Raw genomic sequence first — 21,761 nt, 5'->3', positions numbered from 1 at the left:
TACATACCTACACGTACGCTATGGTCACAAGATGCAGGCCTCCTTACTGTCCCTAGAATTTCAAAGCAAACAGCTGGAGGCAGGGCTTTCTCCTATAGAGCTCAATTTTTATGGAATGGTCTGCCTATCCATGTGAGAGACGCAGACTTGGTCTCAACCTTTAAGACTTTACTCAAGACTTTACTCTTCAGTAGGTCCTATAATTGAGTGTAGTCTGGCCCAGGAGTGTGAAGGTGAACGGAAAGGCTCTGGAGTAACGAACCGCCCTTGCTGTCTCTGCCTGGCCGATTCCCCTCTCTCCACTGGGATTCTCTGCCTGTAACCCTATTACAGGGACTGAGTCACTGGCTTACTGGTGCTCTTCCATGCCGTCCCTAGGAGGGGTGCGTCACTTGAGTGGGTTGAGTCACTGACGTGATCTTCCTGTCCGGGTTGGCACCCCCCCTTGGGTTGTGCCGTGGCAGAGATCTTTGTGGGCTATACTCGGCCTTGTCTCAGGATGCTAAGTTGGTGGTTGAAGAGATCCTTCTAGTGGTGTGGGGGCTGTGCTTTGGCAAAGTGGGTGGGGTTATATTCTCCAGTTTCAACTGTTCTGCCTGCGGCTATTGAACTCTGACCTGTTCACGAGACGTGCTACCTGTCCCAGACCTGCTGTTTTCAACTATCTAGAGACAGCAGGAGTGGTAGAGATACTCTGAATGATCGGCTATGAAAAGCCAACTGACATTTACTCCTGAGGTGCTGACCTGTTGCACCCTCGACAACTACTGTGATTATTATTTTTTGACCCTGTTGGTCATCTATGAACATTTGAACATCTTGGCCATGTTCTGTTATAATCTCCACCCGGCACAGCCAGAAGAGGACTGGCCACCCCTCATAGCCTGGTTCCTCTCTAGGTTTCTTCCTAGGTTCTGGCCTTTCTAGGGAGTTTTTCCTAGCCACTGTGCTTCTACACCTGCATTGCTTGTTGTTTGGGGTTTTAGGATGGGTTTCTGTACAGCACTTTGTGTCAGCAGCTGATGTAAAAAGGGCTTTATAAATACATTTGATTGATTGATTGATTGATATTTAATATGAACAGTGGAGAAGACAGAGGGTTACAGTGGAGAAGACAGAGGTTACAGTGGAGATGGGGGAGGTTACAGTGGAGAAGACAGAGGTTACAGTGGCGATGGGGGAGGTTACAGTGGAGAAGACAGAGGTTACAGTGGAGAAGGCAGAGGTTACAGTGGAGAAGACAGAGGTTACAGTGGAGAAGACAGAGGTTACAGTGGAGGAGACCAAGATTACAGTGGAGAAGACAGAAGTTACAGTGGAGAAGACAGAGATTACAGTGGAGAAGACAGAGATTACAGTGGAGAAGACAGAGGTTACAGTGGAGATGGGGGAGGTTACAGTGGAGAAGACAGAGGTTACAGTGGAGATGGGGGAGGTTACAGTGGAGATGGGGGAGGTTACAGTGGAGATGGGGAGGTTACAGTGGAGATGGGGGAGGTTACAGTGGAGATGGGGAGGTTACAGTGGAGATGGGGGAGGTTACAGTGGAGATGGGGGAGGTTACAGTGGAGAAGACAGAGGTTACAGTGGAGAAGACAGAGGTTACAGTGGAGAAGGCAGAGGTTACAGTGGAGAAGACAGAGGTTACAGTGGAGAAGACAGAGGTTACAGTGGAGAAGACAGAGGTTACAGTGGAGAAGACAGAGGTTACAGTGGAGATGGGGAGGTTACAGTGGAGAAGACAGAGGTTACAGTGGAGGACAGAGGTTACAGTGGAGAAGACAGAGGTTACAGTGGAGAAGGGGGAGGTTACAGTGGAGAAGGCACAATCAAATCAAATTGAGAAGACAGAGGTTACAGTGGAGAAGACAGAGGTTACAGTGGAGAAGACAGAGGTTACAGTGGAGATGGGGGAGGTTACAGTGGAGAAGACAGAGGTTACAGTGGAGAAGACAGAGGTTACAGTGGAGATGGGGGAGGTTACAGTGGAGAAGACAGAGGTTACAGTGGAGAAGACAGAGGTTACAGTGGAGAAGACAGAGGTTACAGTGGAGAAGACAGAGGTTACAGTGGAGAAGACAGAGGTTACAGTGGAGAAGACAGAGGTTACAGTGGAGAAGACAGGGGTTACAGTGGAGAAGGCAGAGGTTCCAAATCAAATCAAATTGTATTTGTCACATGCCTTGAATACAACAACACCTTACAGTGAAATGCTTACTTAGAAGCCCTTAACTAACAATGCAATTTTAAGAAAATACCAAAAAATTAATAAAAGTAACAAATAATAACAAATAATGAAAGAGCAGTAGTAAAATAACAATAGCGAGGCTATATACAGAGGGTACCGGCACAGACTCAATGTGTGGGGGCACCTGTTAGCAGCAGCGTAAATGGGGGGTGGGGGCAATGCAAATAGCCTGTAAAAGCCATTTGATTAGATGTTGAGGAGTCTTATGGCTTGGGGGTAGAGCTGTTTAGAAACCTCTTGGACCTAGACATGGTGCTCCGGTACCGCTTTCCGTGCGGTAGCAGAGAGAACAGTCTATGACTAGGGTGGCTGGAGTCTTTGACCATTTTTTAGGGCCTTCCTCTGACACCACCTGGTATAGAGGTCCTGGATGGCAGGAAGCTTGGCCCCGTTGATGGCCCAGTACATCGGCCCCGGTGATGTACTGGGCCATACGCACTACCCTCTGTAGTGCCGTGCGGTCGGAGGTCGAGCAGTTACCATACCAGGCAGTGATGCAACCAGTCAGGATGCTCTCGATGGGGCAGCTGTAGAACCTTTTGAGGATCTAAGGATCCATGCCAAATCTTTTCAGTCTCCTGAGGGAGAATAGGCATTGTCGTGCCCTGTGTTTGGACCATGATAGTTTGTTGGTAATGTGGAAGCTCTCAACCCCCTCCATTATAGCCCCGTCGATGTGAATGGGAGTGTCCACGGGCCCTCCTTTTCCTGTAGTCCACGATCAGCTTTGTCTTGATTGCGTTGAGGTGACTGGTGAGGGGTTGACAATAGAGGAATGTCACTGAGGGGTAGTAACTGGTAAGGGGTTGACGGTAGAGAACTGTCACTGAGGGGTGGTAACCGGTAAGGGGTTGACAGTAGAGAACTGTCACTGAGGGGTGGTAAGTGGTAAGGGGTTGACAGTAGAGGACTGCCACTGAGGGGTGGTAAGTGGTAAGGGGTTGACAGTAGAGGACTGTTACTGAGGGGTGGTAAGTGGTAAGGGGTTGACAGTGGAGGTCTGTCATTGAGGGGTAGTAACTGGTAAGGGGTTGACAGTAGAGGACTGTAACTGAGGAGTGGTAAGTGGTAAGGGGTTGACAGTAGAGGACTGTCACTAAGAGGTGGTAACTGGTAAGGTGTTGACAGTAGAGGACTGTAACTGAGGAGTGGTAAGTGGTAAGGGGTTGACAGTAGAGGACTGTCACTAAGGGGTGGTAACTGGTAAGTGGTTGACAGTAGAGGACTGTCACTGAGGGGTGGTAACTGGTAAGGGGTTGACAGTGGAGGACTGCCACTGAGGGGTGGTAACTTGTAAGTGGTTGACAGTAGAGGACTGTCACTGAGGGGTGGTAAGTGGTAAGGGGTTGACAGTAGAGGACTGTCACTGAGGGGTGGTAAGTGGTAAGGGGTTGACAGTAGAGGACTGTCACTGAGGGGTGGTCAGTGGTAAGGGGTTGACAGTAGAGGACTGTCACTGAGGGGTGGTCAGTGGTAAGGGGTTGACAGTAGGGGACTGCCACTGAGGGGTGGTACGTGGTAAGGGGATGACAGTGGAGGTCTGTCACTGAGGGGTGGTAACTAGGGTTGAATTGCAGAAACACGGTTACTGAGACTTACTGAGTTTACAGCCCAACACCGGTAAATTATAATAAGTTATTTACTGATGTTATTTCTTGTGAGAGGTAGACATAGTATCTCACCATGGTCACTTTATTTCTTGTGAGAGGTAGACCTAGCATCTCACCATGGTGACGTTATTTCTTGTGACAGGTAGACCTAGCATCTCACCATGGTGACGTTATTTATTGTGACAGGTAGACCTAGCATCTCACCATGGTGACGTTATTTCTTGTGAGAGGTAGACCTAGCATCTCACCATGGTGACGTTATTTCTTGTGACAGGTAGACCTAGCATCTCACCATGGTGACGTTATTTCTTGTGACAGGTAGACCTAGCATCTCACCATGGTGACGTTATTTATTGTGACAGGTAGACCTAGCATCTCACCATGGTGACGTTATTTCTTGTGACAGGTAGACCTAGCATCTCACCATGGTGACGTTATTTCTTGTGACAGGTAGACCTAGCATCTCACCATGGTGACGTTATATATTGTGACAGGTAGACCTAGCATCTCACCATGGTGACGTTATTTCTTGTGAGAGGTAGACCTAGCATCTCACCATGGTGACGTTATTTCTTGTGACAGGTAGACCTAGCATCTCACCATGGTGACGTTATTTATTGTGACAGGTAGACCTAGCATCTCACCATGGTGACGTTATTTCTTGTGACAGGTAGACCTAGCATCTCACCATGGTGACGTTATTTATTGTGACAGGTAGACCTAGCATCTCACCATGGTGACGTTATTTATTGTGACAGGTAGACCTAGCATCTCACCATGGTGACGTTATTTCTTGTGGCAGGTAGACCTAGCATCTCACCATGGTGACGTTATTTCTTGTGACAGGTAGACCTAGCATCTCACCATGGTGACGTTATTTCTTGTGACAGGTAGACCTAGCATCTCACCATGGTGACGTTATATCTTGTGACAGGTAGACCTAGCATCTCACCATGGTGACGTTATTTCTTGTGAGAGGTAGACCTAGCATCTCACCATGGTGACGTTATTTATTGTGACAGGTAGACCTAGTGACGTTATTTATTGTTATTTCTTGTGGACAGGTAGACCTAGCATCTCACCATGGTGACGTTATTTCTTGTGACAGGTAGACCTAGCATCTCACCATGGTGACGTTATTTCTTGTGACAGGTAGACCTAGCATCTCACCATGGTGACATTATTTATTGTGACAGGTAGACCTAGCATCTCACCATGGTGACATTATTTATTGTGACAGGTAGACCTAGCATCTCACCATGGTGACATTATTTATTGTGACAGGTAGACCTAGCATCTCACCATGGTGACATTATTTATTGTGACAGGTAGACCAAGCATCTCACCATGGTGACATTATTTATTGTGACAGGTAGACTTAGCATCTCACCATGGTGACATTATTTATTGTGACAGGTAGACCTAGCATCTCACCATGGTGACGTTATTTATTGTGACAGGTAGACCGAGCATCTCACCATGGTGACTTTATTTATTGTGACAGGTAGACCTAGCATCTCACCATGATGACATTATTTATTGTGACAGGTAGACCTAGCATCTCACCATGGTGACGTTATTTATTGTGACAGGTAGACCTAGCATCTCACCATGATGACATTATTTATTGTGACAGGTAGACCTAGCATCTCACCATGGTGACGTTATTTATTGTGACAGGTAGACCTAGCATCTCACCATGGTGACGTTATTTATTGTGACAGGTAGACCTAGCATCTCACCATGATGACATTATTTATTGTGACAGGTAGACCTAGCATCTCACCATGATGACATTATTTATTTATTGTGACAGGTAGACCTAGCATCTCACCATGGTGACGTTATTTATTGTGACAGGTAGACCTAGCATCTCACCATGGTGACGTTATTTATTGTGACAGGTAGACCTAGCATCTCACCATGGTGACGTTATTTATTGTGACAGGTAGACCTAGCATCTCACCATGGTGACGTTATTTATTGTGACAGGTAGACCTAGCATCTCACCATGGTGACGTTATTTATTGTGACAGGTAGACCTAGCATCTCACCATGATGACATTATTTATTGTGACAGGTAGACCTAGCATCTCACCATGATGACATTATTTATTGTGACAGGTAGACCTAGCATCTCACCATGGTGACGTTATTTATTGTGACAGGTAGACCTAGCATCTCACCATGGTGACGTTATTTATTGTGACAGGTAGACCTAGCAGACCTAGCATCTCACCATGGTGACATTATTTATTGTGACAGGTAGACCTAGCATCTCACCATGGTGACGTTATTTATTGTGACAGGTAGACCTAGCATCTCACCATGGTGACGTTATTTATTGTGACAGGTAGACCTAGCATCTCACCATGGTGACATTATTTATTGTGACAGGTAGACCTAGCATCTCACCATGATGACATTATTTATTGTGACAGGTAGACCTAGCATCTCACCATGGTGACGTTATTTATTGTGACAGGTAGACCTAGCATCTCACCATGGTGACATTATTTATTGTGACAGGTAGACCTAGCATCTCACCATGGTGACGTTATTTATTGTGACAGGTAGACCACCATGGTGAGCATCTCACCATGGTGACATTATTTATTGTGAGAGGTAGACCTAGCATCTCACCATGGTGACATTATTTATTGTGACAGGTAGACCTAGCATCTCACCATGGTGACATTATTTATTGTGACAGGTAGACCTAGCATCTCACCATGATGACATTATTTATTGTGACAGGTAGACCTAGCATCTCACCATGGTGACATTATTTATTGTGACAGGTAGACCTAGCATCTCACCATGATGACATTATTTATTGTGACAGGTAGACCTAGCATCTCACCATGGTGACATTATTTATTGTGACAGGTAGACCTAGCATCTCACCATGATGACATTATTTATTGTGACAGGTAGACCTAGCATCTCACCATGGTGACATTATTTATTGTGACAGGTAGACCTAGCATCTCACCATGGTGACGTTATTTATTGTGACAGGTAGACCTAGCATCTCACCATGGTGACGTTATTTATTGTGACAGGTAGACCTAGCATCTCACCATGGTGACATTATTTATTGTGACAGGTAGACCTAGCATCTCACCATGGTGACATTATTTATTGTGACAGGTAGACCTAGCATCTCACCATGATGACATTATTTATTGTGACAGGTAGACCTAGCATCTCACCATGGTGACTTTATTTATTGTGACAGGTAGACCTAGCATCTCACCATGGTGACATTATTTATTGTGACAGGTAGACCTAGCATCTCACCATGGTGACATTATTTATTGTGACAGGTAGACCTAGCATCTCACCATGATGACATTATTTATTGTGACAGGTAGACCTAGCATCTCACCATGGTGACATTATTTATTGTGACAGGTAGACCTAGCATCTCACCATGGTGACGTTATTTATTGTGACAGGTAGACCTAGCATCTCACCATGGTGACATTATTTATTGTGACAGGTAGACCTAGCATCTCACCATGATGACATTATTTATTGTGACAGGTAGACCTAGCATCTCACCATGATGACATTATTTATTGTGACAGGTAGACCTAGCATCTCACCATGGTGACATTATTTATTGTGACAGGTAGACCTAGCATCTCACCATGGTGACATTATTTATTGTGACAGGTAGACCTAGCATCTCACCATGGTGACATTATTTATTGTGACAGGTAGACCTAGCATCTCACCATGATGACATTATTTATTGTGACAGGTAGACCTAGCATCTCACCATGATGACATTATTTATTGTGACAGGTAGACCTAGCATCTCACCATGATGACATTATTTATTGTGACAGGTAGACCTAGCATCTCACCATGATGACATTATTTATTGTGACAGGTAGACCTAGCATCTCACCATGATGACATTATTTATTGTGACAGGTAGACCTAGCATCTCACCATGGTGACATTATTTATTGTGACAGGTAGACCTAGCATCTCACCATGGTGACATTATTTATTGTGACAGGTAGACCTAGCATCTCACCATGGTGACATTATTTATTGTGACAGGTAGACCTAGCATCTCACCATGATGACATTATTTATTGTGACAGGTAGACCTAGCATCTCACCATGGTGACATTATTTATTGTGACAGGTAGACCTAGCATCTCACCATGGTGACGTTATTTATTGTGACAGGTAGACCTAGCATCTCACCATGGTGACATTATTTATTGTGACAGGTAGACCTAGCATCTCACCATGATGACATTATTTATTGTGACAGGTAGACCTAGCATCTCACCATGATGACATTATTTATTGTGACAGGTAGACCAAGCATCTCACCATGATGACATTATTTATTGTGACAGGTAGACCTACATTGGCTGCAGCATAGCCTATACTACTGTAAGGTCCAAATGCGTGTCTAAATTACACATCTCCTTCTGGCTTTCGGGGTTCACCATATTTAATTGCAGCTGCAGAGTTTTATAACAGCCTATCACTCGAAAATGGATGCTTTAAATCAGAGCATGTGTGAGCAGTCTCTCTCTCCATCAATTCCATTCAAATTGCATCCAAAATAGATCATCCTGTTAAAGATTGATATACTGTATATGTCCTAGCCTCCTCTTTCAGCTAATTAATGATGGGTTATACATAATGAGCTTCTAACTTATAGCCTCTGTCTCTTGAGCAATATGCACTCACCTCCGGCTTCTCTCTTTAAAAAACTCTCCTTAGCTCTTGAGTCCCATGCAGGAAGAGCCAGACTAGAATAGCTTGATGGGAAAAAGAATGTTTGCATTTATTATACCGGTAGCCTATTTGAAGAGGGACGAATCCTCTTGCTTGCTGAATGTTAAATACAAACAGCCAATAGAACTCATGGGTAGATTGAAAGAAGAGTGAACCCGTGATGACGGTAGGCTGTAGCAGTTATTTATTCAGACCCATAACCCTTCAATCTTCCTGAAGAGAAGTGAAAGCCTTCTGCATCTAGTTCTAGTCCTGTATTATTCACGGTTGTCATTAGAATGATGAATATAAGGACAGTGAAACATATTTAATTTAACTGTTGAAAGTGACGAAGGAATGAAGCAACAATAGAGAGAGAAAGAGGAGGTGGCTAGCGGAGTCAATCACCACCTTCCGGAGACACCTGAAACCCCACCTCTTTAAGGAATACCTAGGATAGGATAAGTAATCCTTCTCACCCCCCTGAAAGATTTAGATGCACTATTGTAAAGTGGCTGTTCCACTGGATGTCATAAGGTGAATGCACCAATTTGTAAGTCGCTCTGGATAAGAGCGTCTGCTAAATGACTTAAATGTAAATGTAAATGTAAAATGTCTAATAACATTAGGGGAAATATTATGAAAGGTATACAGTTGAAGTCGGAGGTTTAGGTTGGAGTCATTAAAACTCGTTTTTCAATCACTCCACAAATTTCTTGTTAACAAACTATAGTTTTGGCAAGTCAGTTAGGACATCTACTTTGTGCATGACACAAGTCATTTTTCCAACAATTGTTTACAGACAGATTATTTCACTTATAATTCACTGTATCACAATTCCAGTGGGTCAGATGTTTACATACACTAAGTTGACTGTGCCTTTAAACAGCTTGGAAAATTCCAGAAAATTATGTCATGGCTTTAAAAGCTTCTGATAGGCTAATTGACATACTTTCAGTCAACTGGAGGTGTACCTGTGGATGTATTTCAAGGCCTACCTTCAAACTCAGTGCCTCTTTGCTTGACATCATGGGAAAATCAAAAGAAATCAGCCAAGACCTCAGAAAAAGATTGTAGACCTCCACAAGTCTGGTTCATCCTTGGGAGCAATTTCCAAATGCCTAAAGGTACCATGTTCATCTGTACAAACAATAGTGTGCAAGTATAAACACCATGGGACCACGCAGCCGTCATACCACTCAGGAAGGAGACGCATTCTGTCTCCTAGAGATGAACGTACTTTGGTGTGAAAAGTGCAAATCAATCCCAGAACAACAGCAAAGGACCTTGTGAAGATGCTGGAGGAAACAGGTACAAAAGATTCTATATCCACAGTAAAAATGAGTCCTATATCTACATAACCTGATAGGCTGCTCAGCAAGGAAGAAGCCACTGCTCCAAAACCTGCCATAAAAAAGCAAGACTATGGTTTGCAACTGCACATGGGGACAAAGATCGTAATTTTTGGAGAAATGTCCACTGGTCTGATGAAACAAAAATAGAACTGTTTGGCCATAATGACCATCGTTAGGATTGGAGGAAAAAGAGGGAGGCTTGCACGCCGAAGAACACCATCCCAACCGTTATAGCACAGGTGTGGCAGGAGGGACTGGTGCACTTCACAAAATAGATAGCATCATGAGGAGGATAATTAGGTGGATATATTGAAGATACATCTCAAGACATCAGTCAGGAAGTTAAAGCTTGGTCGCAAATGGGTCTTCCAAATGGACAATGACCCCAAGCAAACTTCCAAAGTTGTGGCAAAATGGCCTAACTCAGTTACACCAGCTCTATCAGGAGGAATGGTCTAAAATTCACCCAACTTATTGTGGGAAGCTTGTGGAAGGCTACCTGAAATGTTTGACCCGAGTTAAACAATTTAAAGGCAATGCTACCAAGTACTATTTGGTTCTATGTACATTTCTGACCCACTGGGAATGTGATGAAAGAAATAAAAGCTGAAATAAATCATTCTCTCCACTATTATTCTGACATTTCACATTCTTAAAATAAAGTGGTGATCCTAACTGACCTAAGACAGGGAATTTTTACTAGGATTAAATGTCAGTAATTGTGAAAAACTGAGTTTAAATGTATTTGGCTAAGGTGTATGTAAACTATGTATGTAAACTATGTATGTAAACCCTATTATATTTCAAAATTAAAATCAAATTCGTGAATAATGAATAATGTGTCCCTGAACAAAGGGGGAGGACAAAATAAAATGTAACAGTCAGTACATGGGGTGGCCACCAGCTGCATTAAGTACTGCAGTGCTTCTCCTCCTCATGGACTGCACCAGATTTGCCAGTTCTTGCTGTGCGATGTTACCCCACTCTTCCACCAAGGCACCTGCAAGTTTCCTGACATTTCTGGGGGGAATGGCCCTAGCCCTCACCCTCCGATCCAACAGGTCCCAGACGTGTTCAATTGGATTGAGATCCAGGCTCTTTGCTGGCCATGGCAGAACACTGACATTTCTGTCATGCAGGATATAATGCACAGAACGAGCAGTACGGCTGGTGGCATTGTCATTGCTGGAGGGTCATGTTAGGATGAGCCTGCAGGAAGGGTACCACATGAGGGAGGAGAATGTCTTCCCTGTAACGCACAGCGTTGAGATTGCCTGCAATGACAACAAGCTCAGTCCGATGATGCTGTGACACACCGCCCCAGACCATGACGGACCCTCCACCTCCAAATTGATCCCGCTCCAGAGTACAGGCCTCGGTGTAACGCTCATTCCTTCGACGTCCATCACCCCTGCTGAGACAAAACCGTGACTCGTCAATGAAGAGCACTTCTTGCCCGTCCCGCCTGGTCCAGCGATGGCGGGTTTGTGCCCATAGGCGACATTGTTGCCGGGGATGTCTGGTGAGGACTTGCTTTACAACAGGCCTACAAGCCCTCAGTCTAACCTCTCTCAGCCTATTGTGGACAGTCTGAGCACTGATGGAGGGATTGTGCGTTCCTGGTGTAACTCGGACAGTTGTTGTTGCCATCCTGTACCTGTCTCGCAGGTGTGATGTTCGGATGTACCGATCCTGTGCAGGTGTTGTTACACGTGGTCTGCCACTGCGAGGTCGATCTGCTGTCCGTCCTGTCTCCCTGTAGCGCTGTCTTAGACATCTCACAGTACGGACATTGCAATTTATTGCCCTGGCCACATTTGCAGTCCTCATGCCTCCTTGCAGGGATCCTGTGCATCTTTCTTTTGGAGTTTTTCCAGAGTCAGTAGAAAGGCCTCTTTGGTGTCCTAAGTTTTCATAACTGTGACCTTAATTGCCTACCGTCTGTAAGCTGTTAGTGTCTTAACGACCGTTCCACAGGTGCATGTTCATTAATTGTTTATGGTTAATTGAACAAGCATGGGAAACAGTGTTTAAACCCTTTACAATGCAGATTTATGAAGTTATTTGGATGTTTACTAATTATCTTTGAAAGACAGGGTCCTGAAAAAGGGGCTAGCTACATCTATTGGCTTTTATGTTTTTCTGTCATGTGCAGTAGCCTAATGCCACAATTATTTAGGCTTTTTTGGCTTGGGCTCATAAAATGTCTAATGTAGGGCTCATAAAATGTCTAATGTAGAGCTCATAAAATGTCTAATGTAGGGCTCATTAAATGTCTAATGTAGGGCTCATAAAATGTCTAATATAGGGCTCATAAAATATGTAATATAGGGCTCATAACATGTCTAATGTAGGGGTCATTAAATGTCTAATGTAGGGCTCATTAAATGTCTAATGTAGGGTTCATTAAATGTTTAATATAGGGCACATAAAATGTCTAATGTAGCGCTCATTAAATGTCTAACGTAGGGCTCATTAATTGTCTAATGTAGGGCTCATTAAATGTCTAATGTAGGGCTCATTAAATGTCTAACGTAGGGCTCATTAATTGTCTAATGTAGGGCTCATTAAATGTCTAATGTAGGTCTCATATAATGTCTAATGTAGGGCTCATAAAATGTCTAATGTAGGGCTCATAAAATGTCTAATGTAGGGCTCATTAAATGTCTAACGTAGGGCTCATTAATTGTCTAATGTAGGGCTCATTAAATGTCTAATGTAGGTCTCTTATAATGTCTAATGTAGGGCTCATAAAATGTCTAATGTAGGGCTCATTAAATGTCTAATGTAGGGCTCATAAAATGTTTAATATAGGGCTCATAACATGTCTAATGTAGGGCTCATAAAATGTCTAATGTAGGGCTCAATAAATGTCTAATGTAGGTCTCATAAAAATTATTATGTAGAGCTCATTAAATGTCTAATATAGGGCTCATAAAATATTTAATATAGGGCTCATAACATGTCTAATGTAGGGGTCATTAAATGTCTAATGTAGGGCTCATTAAATGTCTAATGTAGGGTTCATTAAATGTTTAATATAGGGCACATAAAATGTCTAATGTAGCGCTCATTAAATGTCTAACGTAGGGCTCATTAATTGTCTAATGTAGGGCTCATTAAATGTCTAATGTAGGGCTCATTAAATGTCTAACGTAGGGCTCATTAATTGTCTAATGTAGGGCTCATTAAATGTCTAATGTAGGTCTCATATAATGTATAATGTAGGGCTCATAAAATGTCTAATGTAGGGCTCATAAAATGTCTAATGTAGGGCTCATTAAATGTCTAACGTAGGGCTCATAAATTATGCCTTACACTCTTCCTCAACTGGATGATCTTCCGATCTTTAATTGTCTAATGTAGGGCTCATTAAATGTCTAATGTAGGGCTCATTAAATGTCTAATGTAGGGCTCATAAAATGTCTAATGTAGGGCTCATTAAATGTCTAATGTAGGGCTCATAAAATGTTTAATATAGGGCTCATAACATGTCTAATGTAGGGCTCATAAAATGTCTAATGTAGGGCTCAATAAATGTCTAATGTAGGTCTCATAAAAATTCTTATGTAGAGGTCATTAAATGTCTAATATAGGGCTCATAAAATATTTAATATAGGGCTCATAACATGTCTAATGTAGGGGTCATTAAATGTCTAATGTAGGGCTCATTAAATGTCTAACGTAGGGCTCATTAATTGTCTAATGTAGGGCTCATTAAATGTCTAATGTAGGGCTCATTAAATGTCTAACGTAGGGCTCATTAATTGTCTAACGTAGGGCTCATTAATTGTCTAATGTAGGGCTCATTAAATGTCTAACGTAGGGCTCATTAATTGTCTAATGTAGGGCTCATTAAATGTCTAATGTAGGGCTCATTAATTGTCTAACGTAGGGCTCATTAATTGTCTAATGTAGGGCTCATTAAATGTCTAACGTAGGGCTCATTAATTGTCTAATGTAGGGCTCATAAAATGTCTAATGTAGGGCTCAATAAATGTCTAATGTAGGTCTCATAAAAATTATTATGTAGGGCTCATTAAATATCTAATGTAGGGCTCATAAAATGTCTTACTTCTCTGCAGACTGCAGCGATCTGGCCCTCGTCCATGCAGGTCTCAGTCACCACGTCAGTCAGTGAACCTCCAGCCAGGTATTCCATCACCACCCATAGCTCATCTCCTACCAGGTAACTACAAACAGAGGAGAGAGAGATGAAGTATACTAGTCCCTACCAGGTAACTACAGACAGAGGAGAGAGAGAGAGATGAAGTATACTAGTCCCTACCAGGCAACTACAGACAGAGGAGAGAGATGAAGTATATACTAGTCCCTACCAGGTAACTACAGACAGAGAAGAGAGATGAAGTATACTAGTCCCTACCAGGTAACTACAGACAGAGGAGAGAGAGATGAAGTATACTAGTCCCTACCAGGTAACTACAGACAGAGGAGAGAGATGAAGTATACTAGTCCCTACCAGGTAACTACAGACAGAGGAGAGAGATGAAGTATACTAGTCCCTACCAGGTAACTACAGACAGAGGAGAGAGATTAAGTATACTAGTCCCTACCAGGTAACTACAGACAGAGGAGAGAGATGAAGTATAGTAGTTCTTACCAGGTAACTACAGACAGAGGAGAGAGAGATTAAGTATACTAGTCCCTACCAGGTAACTACAGACAGAGGAGAGAGAGATTAAGTATACTAGTCCCTACCATGTAACTACAGACAGAGGAGAGAGAGATGAAGTATAGTAGTTCTTACCAGGTAACTACAGACAGAGGAGAGAGAGAGATTAAGTATACTAGTCCCTACCAGGTAACTACAGACAGAGGAGAGAGAGATGAAGTATACTAGTCCCTACCAGGTAACTACAGACAGAGGAGAGAGATGAAGTATACTAGTCCCTACCAGGTAACTACAGACAGAGGAGAGAGAGAGATTAAGTATACTAGTCCCTACCAGGTAACTACAGACAGAGAAGAGAGATTAAGTATACTAGTCCCTACCAGGTAACTACAGACAGAGGAGAGAGATGAAGTATACTAGTCCCTACCAGGTAACTACAGACAGAGGAGAGAGAGAGATTAAGTATACTAGTCCCTACCAGGTAACTACAGACAGAGAAGAGAGATTAAGTATACTAGTCCGTACCAGGTAACTACAGACAGAGAAGAGAGATGAAGTATACTAGTCCGTACCAGGTAACTACAGACAGAGAAGAGAGATTAAGTATACTAGTCCCTACCAGGTAACTACAGACAGAGGAGAGAGAGATGAAGTATACTAGTCCTTACCAGGTAACTACAGACAGAGGAGAGAGATGAAGTATACTAGTCCTTACCAGGTAACTACAGACAGAGAAGAGAGATGAAGTATACTAGTCCCTACCAGGTAACTACAGACAGAGGAGAGAGAGATTAAGTATACTAGTCCCTACCAGGTAACTACAAACAGAGAAGAGAGATTAAGTATACTAGTCCTTACCAGGTAACTACAGACAGAGGAGAGAGAGATGAAGTATACTAGTCCCTACCAGGTAACTACAGACAGAGAAGAGAGATGAAGTATACTAGTCCCTACCAGGTAACTACAGACAGAGGATAGAGATGAAGTATACTAGTCCCTACCAGGTAACTACAGACAGAGGAGAGAGAGATTAAGTATACTAGTCCCTACCAGGTAACTACAAACAGAGAAGAGAGATTAAGTATACTAGTCCTTACCAGGTAACTACAGACAGAGGAGAGAGAGAGATTAAGTATACTAGTCCCTACCAGGTAACTACAGACAGAGGAGAGAGAGATGAAGGTAACTACAGTAGTTCTTACCAGGTAACTACAGACAGAGGAGAGAGAGAGAACTACAGACAGAGGAGAGAGAGATATACTAGTCCCTACCAGGTAACTACAGACAAAGAAGAGAGATTAAGTATACTAGTCCCTACCAGGTAACTACAGACAGAGGAGAGAGATTAAGTATACTAGTCCCTACCAGGTAACTACAGACAGAGGAGAGATTAAGTATACTAGTCCCTACCAGGTAACTACAGACAGAAGAGAGAGAGATGAAGTATAGTAGTTCTTACCAGGTAACTACAGACAGAGGAGAGAGAGAGAGAGTTTAAGTATACTAGTCCCTACCAGGTAACTACAGACAGAGGAGAGAGATTAAGTATACTAGTCCCTACCAGGTAACTACAGACAGAGGAGAGAGATTAAGTATACTAGTCCCTACCAGGTAACTACAGACAGAGGAGAGAGATTAAGTATACTAGTCCCTACCAGGTAACTACAGACAGAGGAGAGAGAGATTAAGTATACTAGTCCCTACCAGGTAACTACAGACAGAGGAGAGAGAGATGAAGTATAGTAGTTCTTACCAGGTAACGACAGACAGAGGAGAGAGAGAGATTAAGTATACTAGTCCCTAACCGGTAACTACAGACAGAGGAGAGAGAGATTAAGTATACTAGTCCCTACCAGGTAACTACAGACAGAGAAGAGAGATGAAGTATACTAGTCCCTACCAGGTAACTACAGACAGAGGAGAGAGAGATGAAGTATACTAGTCCCTACCAGGTAACTACAGACAGAGGAGAGAGATGAAGTATACTAGTCCCTACCAGGTAACTACAGACAGAGGAGAGAGATGAAGTATACTAGTCCCTACCAGGTAACTACAGACAGAGGAGAGAGATGAAGTATACTAGTTCTTACCAGGTACCTACAGACAGAGGAGAGAGAGATGAAGTATACTAGTCCCTACCAGGTAACTATAGACAGAGGAGAGAGAGATTAAGTATACTAGTCCCTACCAGGTAACTACAGACAGAGGAGAGAGAGATGAAGTATACTAGTCCCTACCAGGTAACTACAGACAGAGGAGAGAGAGATGAAGTATACTAGTCCCTACCAGGTAACTACAGACAGAGAAGAGAGATATAGTATACTAGTCCCTACCAGGTAACTACAGACAGAGGAGAGAGATATGAAGTATACTAATCCTTACCAGGTAACTACAGACAGAGAAGAGAGATGAAGTATACTAGTCCTTACCAGGTAACTACAGACAGAGGAGAGAGAGATGAAGTATACTAATCCTTACCAGGTAACTACAGACATAGGAGAGAGAGATTAAGTATACTAGTCCCTACCAGGTAACTACAGACAGAGGAGAGAGATTAAGTATACTAGTCCCTACCAGGTAACTACAGACAGAGGAGAGAGAGATTAAGTATACTAGTCCCTACCAGGTAACTACAGACAGAGGAGAGAGAGATTAAGTATACTAGTCCCTACCAGGTAACTACAGACAGAGGAGAGAGAGATGAAGTATAGTAGTTCTTACCAGGTAACTACAGACTGAGGAGAGAGAGAGATTAAGTATACTAGTCCCTACCAGGTAACTACAGACAGAGGAGAGAGATGAAGTATACTAGTCCGTACCAGGTAACAACAGACAGAACTACAGACAGAGAGATGAAGATGATACTAGTCCCTACCAGGTAACTACAGACAGAGGATAGAGATGAAGTATACTAGTCCCTACCAGGTAACTACAGACAGAGGAGAGAGAGATTAAGTATACTAGTCCCTACCAGGTAACTACAAACAGAGAAGAGAGATTAAGTATACTAGTCCTTACCAGGTAACTACAGACAGAGGAGAGAGAGAGATTAAGTATACTAGTCCCTACCAGGTAACTACAGACAGAGGAGAGAGAGATTAAGTATACTAGTCCTTACCAGGTAACTACAGACAGAGGAGAGAGAGATGAAGTATACTAGTCCCTACCAGGTAACTACAGACAGAGAAGAGAGATGAAGTATACTAGTCCCTACCAGGTAACTACAGACAGAGAAGAGAGATGAAGTATACTAGTCCCTACCAGGTAACTACAGACAGAGAAGAGAGATGAAGTATACTAGTCCGTACCAGGTAACTACAGACAGAGAAGAGAGATTAAGTATACTAGTCCCTACCAGGTAACTACAGACAGAGGAGAGAGAGATGAAGTATAGTAGTTCTTACCAGGTAACTACAGACAGAGGAGAGAGAGAGATTAAGTATACTAGTCCCTACCAGGTAACTACAGACAAAGAAGAGAGATTAAGTATACTAGTCCCTACCAGGTAACTACAGACAGAGGAGAGAGATTAAGTATACTAGTCCCTACCAGGTAACTACAGACAGAGGAGAGATTAAGTATACTAGTCCCTACCAGGTAACTACAGACAGAAGAGAGAGAGATGAAGTATAGTAGTTCTTACCAGGTAACTACAGACAGAGGAGAGAGAGAGAGAGTTTAAGTATACTAGTCCCTACCAGGTAACTACAGACAGAGGAGAGAGATTAAGTATACTAGTCCCTACCAGGTAACTACAGACAGAGGAGAGAGATGAAGTATACTAGTCCCTACCAGGTAACTACAGACAGAGGAGAGAGATTAAGTATACTAGTCCCTACCAGGTAACTACAGACAGAGGAGAGAGAGATTAAGTATACTAGTCCCTACCAGGTAACTACAGACAGAGGAGAGAGAGATGAAGTATAGTAGTTCTTACCAGGTAACTACAGACAGAGGAGAGAGAGAGATTAAGTATACTAGTCCCTACCAGGTAACTACAGACAGAGGAGAGAGATGAAGTATACTAGTCCGTACCAGGTAACAACAGACAGAGAAGAGAGAGTAAGTATACTAGTCCCTACCAGGTAACTACAGACAGAGGAGAGAGATGAAGTACACTAGTCCCTACCAGGTAACTACAGACAGAGGAGAGAGATGAAGTATACTAGTCCCTACCAGGTAACTACAGACAGAGGAGAGAGATGAAGTATACTAGTTCTTACCAGGTACCTACAGACAGAGGAGAGAGAGATGAAGTATACTAGTCCCTACCAGGTAACTACAGACAGAGGAGAGAGAGATTAAGTATACTAGTCCCTACCAGGTAACTACAGACTGAGGAGAGAGAGATTAAGTATACTAGTCCCTACCAGGTAACTACAGACAGAGGAGAGAGATGAAGTATACTAGTCCGTACCAGGTAACAACAGACAGAGAAGAGAGATTAAGTATACTAGTCCCTACCAGGTAACTACAGACAGAGGAGAGAGAGATGAAGTATACTAGTCCTTACCAGGTAACTACAGACAGAGAAGAGAGATGAAGTATACTAGTCCCTACCAGGTAACTATAGACAGAGGAGAGAGATGAAGTATACTAGTCCTTACCAGGTAACTACAACTACAGACAGAGGAGAGAGAGATGAAGTATACTAGTCCCTACCAGATAACTACAGACAGAGAAGAGAGATGAAGTATACTAGTCCCTACCAGGTAACTACAGACAGAGAAGAGAGATGAAGTATACTAGTCCCTACCAGATAACTACAGACAGAGGAGAGAGAGATGAAGTATACTAGTCCCTACCATGTAACTACAGACAGAGGAGTGAGAGATGAAGTATACTCGTCCCTACCCGGTAACTACAGACAGAGGAGAGAGAGATGAAGTATACTAGTCCCTACCAGGTAACTACAGACAGAGGAGAGAGAGAGATGAAGTATACTAGTCCCTACCAGGTAACTACAGACAGAGGAGAGAGAGATGAAGTATACTAGTCCCTACCAGGTAACTACAGACAGAGGAGAGAGAGATGAAGTATACTAGTCCCTACCAGGTAACTACAGACAGAGGAGAGAGATGAAGTATACTAGTCCCTACCATGTAACTACAGACAGAGGAGAGAGAGAGATGAAGTATACTAGTCCTTACCAGGTAACTACAGACAGAGGAGAGAGATGAAGTATACTAGTCCTTACCATGTAACTACAGACAGAGGAGAGAGATGAAGTATACTAGTCCCTACCAGGTAACTACAGACAGAGGAGAGAGAGATGAAGTATACTAGTCCCTACCATGTAACTACAGACAGAGGAGAGAGAGATGAAGTATACTAGACCCTACCAGGTAACTACAGACAGAGAAGAGAGATGAAGTATACTAGTCCCTACCAGGTAACTACAGACAGAGGAGAGAGATGAAGTATACTAGTCCTTACCATGTAACTACAGACAGAGGAGAGTGATGAAGTATACTAGTCCTTACCAGGTAACTACAGACAGAGAGAGAGAGATTAAGTATACTAGTCCCTACCAGGTAACTACAGACAGAGGAGAGAGAGATTAAGTATACTAGTCCCTACCAGGTAACTACAGACAGAGGAGAGAGAGATGAAGTATACTAGTTCTTACCAGGTAACTACAGACAGAGGAGAGAGAGAGAGATGAAGTATACTAGTCCCTACCAGGTAACTACAGACAGAGAAGAGAGATGAAGTATACTAGTCCCTACCAGGTAACTACAGACAGAGGAGAGAGAGATGAAGTATACTAGTCCCTACCAGGTAACTACAGACAGAGGAGAGAGATGAAGTATACTAGTCCCTACCAGGTAACTACAGACAGAGGAGAGAGATGAAGTATACTAGTCCCTACCAGGTAACTACAGACAGAGGAGAGAGATGAAGTATACTAGTTCCCTACTTACCAGGTACCTACAGACAGAGGAGAGAGAGATGAAGTATACTAGTCCCTACCAGGTAACTATAGACAGAGGAGAGAGAGATTAAGTATACTAGTCCCTACCAGGTAACTACAGACAGAGGAGAGAGAGATGAAGTATACTAGTCCCTACCAGGTAACTACAGACAGAGGAGAGAGAGATGAAGTATACTAGTCCCTACCAGGTAACTACAGACAGAGAAGAGAGATGAAGTATACTAGTCCGTACCAGGTAACTACAGACAGAGAAGAGAGATGAAGTATACTAGTCCCTACCAGGTAACTACAGACAGAGGAGAGAGAGATGAAGTATACTAGTCCCTACCATGTAACTACAGACAGAGGAGTGAGAGATGAAGTATACTCGTCCCTACCCGGTAACTACAGACAGAGGAGAGAGAGATGAAGTATACTAGTCCCTACCAGATAACTACAGACAGAGGAGAGAGAGATGAAGTATACTAGTCCCTACCAGGTAACTACAGACAGAGGAGAGAGATGAAGTATACTAGTCCCTACCAGGTAACTACAGACAGAGAAGAGAGATGAAGTATACTAGTCCCTACCATGTAACTACAGACAGAGGAGTGAGAGATGAAGTATACTAGTCCCTACCAGGTAACTACAGACAGAGGAGAGAGAGATGAAGTATACTAGTCCCTACCAGGTAACTACAGACAGAAGAGAGAGAGATGAAGTATACTAGTCCCTACCAGGTAACTACAGACAGAGAAGAGAGATGAAGTATACTAGTCCCTACCAGGTAACTACAGACAGAGGAGAGAGAGATGAAGTATACTAGTCCCTACCAGGTAACTACAGACAGAGGAGAGAGAGATGAAGTATACTAGTCCCTACCAGGTAACTACAGACAGAGGAGAGAGATGAAGTATACTAGTCCCTACCATGTAACTACAGACAGAGGAGTGAGAGATGAAGTATACTAGTCCTTACCAGGTAACTACAGACAGAGGAGAGAGATGAAGTATACTAGTCCTTACCATGTAACTACAGACAGAGGAGAGAGATGAAGTATACTAGTCCTTACCAGGTAACTACAGACAGAGGAGAGAGATGAAGTATACTAGTCCCTACCATGTAACTACAGACAGAGGAGAGAGAGATGAAGTATACTAGTCCCTACCAGGTAACTACAGACAGAGAAGAGAGATGAAGTATACTAGTCCTTACCAGGTAACTACAGACAGAGGAGAGAGATGAAGTA

General features: G+C 43.0%; 1 protein-coding gene across 2 annotated transcripts in view; it reads right to left on the bottom strand.

Annotated features, from left to right (window-relative positions):
* The window catches only part of LOC118372038 (serine/threonine-protein kinase PAK 3), a 113,818-nt gene that overhangs the window by 12,140 nt on the left and 79,917 nt on the right, over positions 1 to 21,761 (bottom strand). For both annotated transcript variants that reach the window (XM_052520925.1, XM_052520926.1), the window contains one exon: positions 14,041 to 14,158. In XM_052520925.1, the coding sequence (XP_052376885.1) occupies positions 14,041 to 14,158 (118 nt within the window). The remainder of the gene's footprint in view (positions 1 to 14,040; positions 14,159 to 21,761) is intronic.

The sequence above is a fragment of the Oncorhynchus keta genome, chromosome 6 (genome assembly GCF_023373465.1).
Source record: "Oncorhynchus keta strain PuntledgeMale-10-30-2019 chromosome 6, Oket_V2, whole genome shotgun sequence".
NCBI lineage: Eukaryota > Metazoa > Chordata > Actinopteri > Salmoniformes > Salmonidae > Oncorhynchus > Oncorhynchus keta.
Note: the sequence above shows the minus strand (reverse complement) of the source record. Positions and strands in the feature narration are given on the sequence as shown.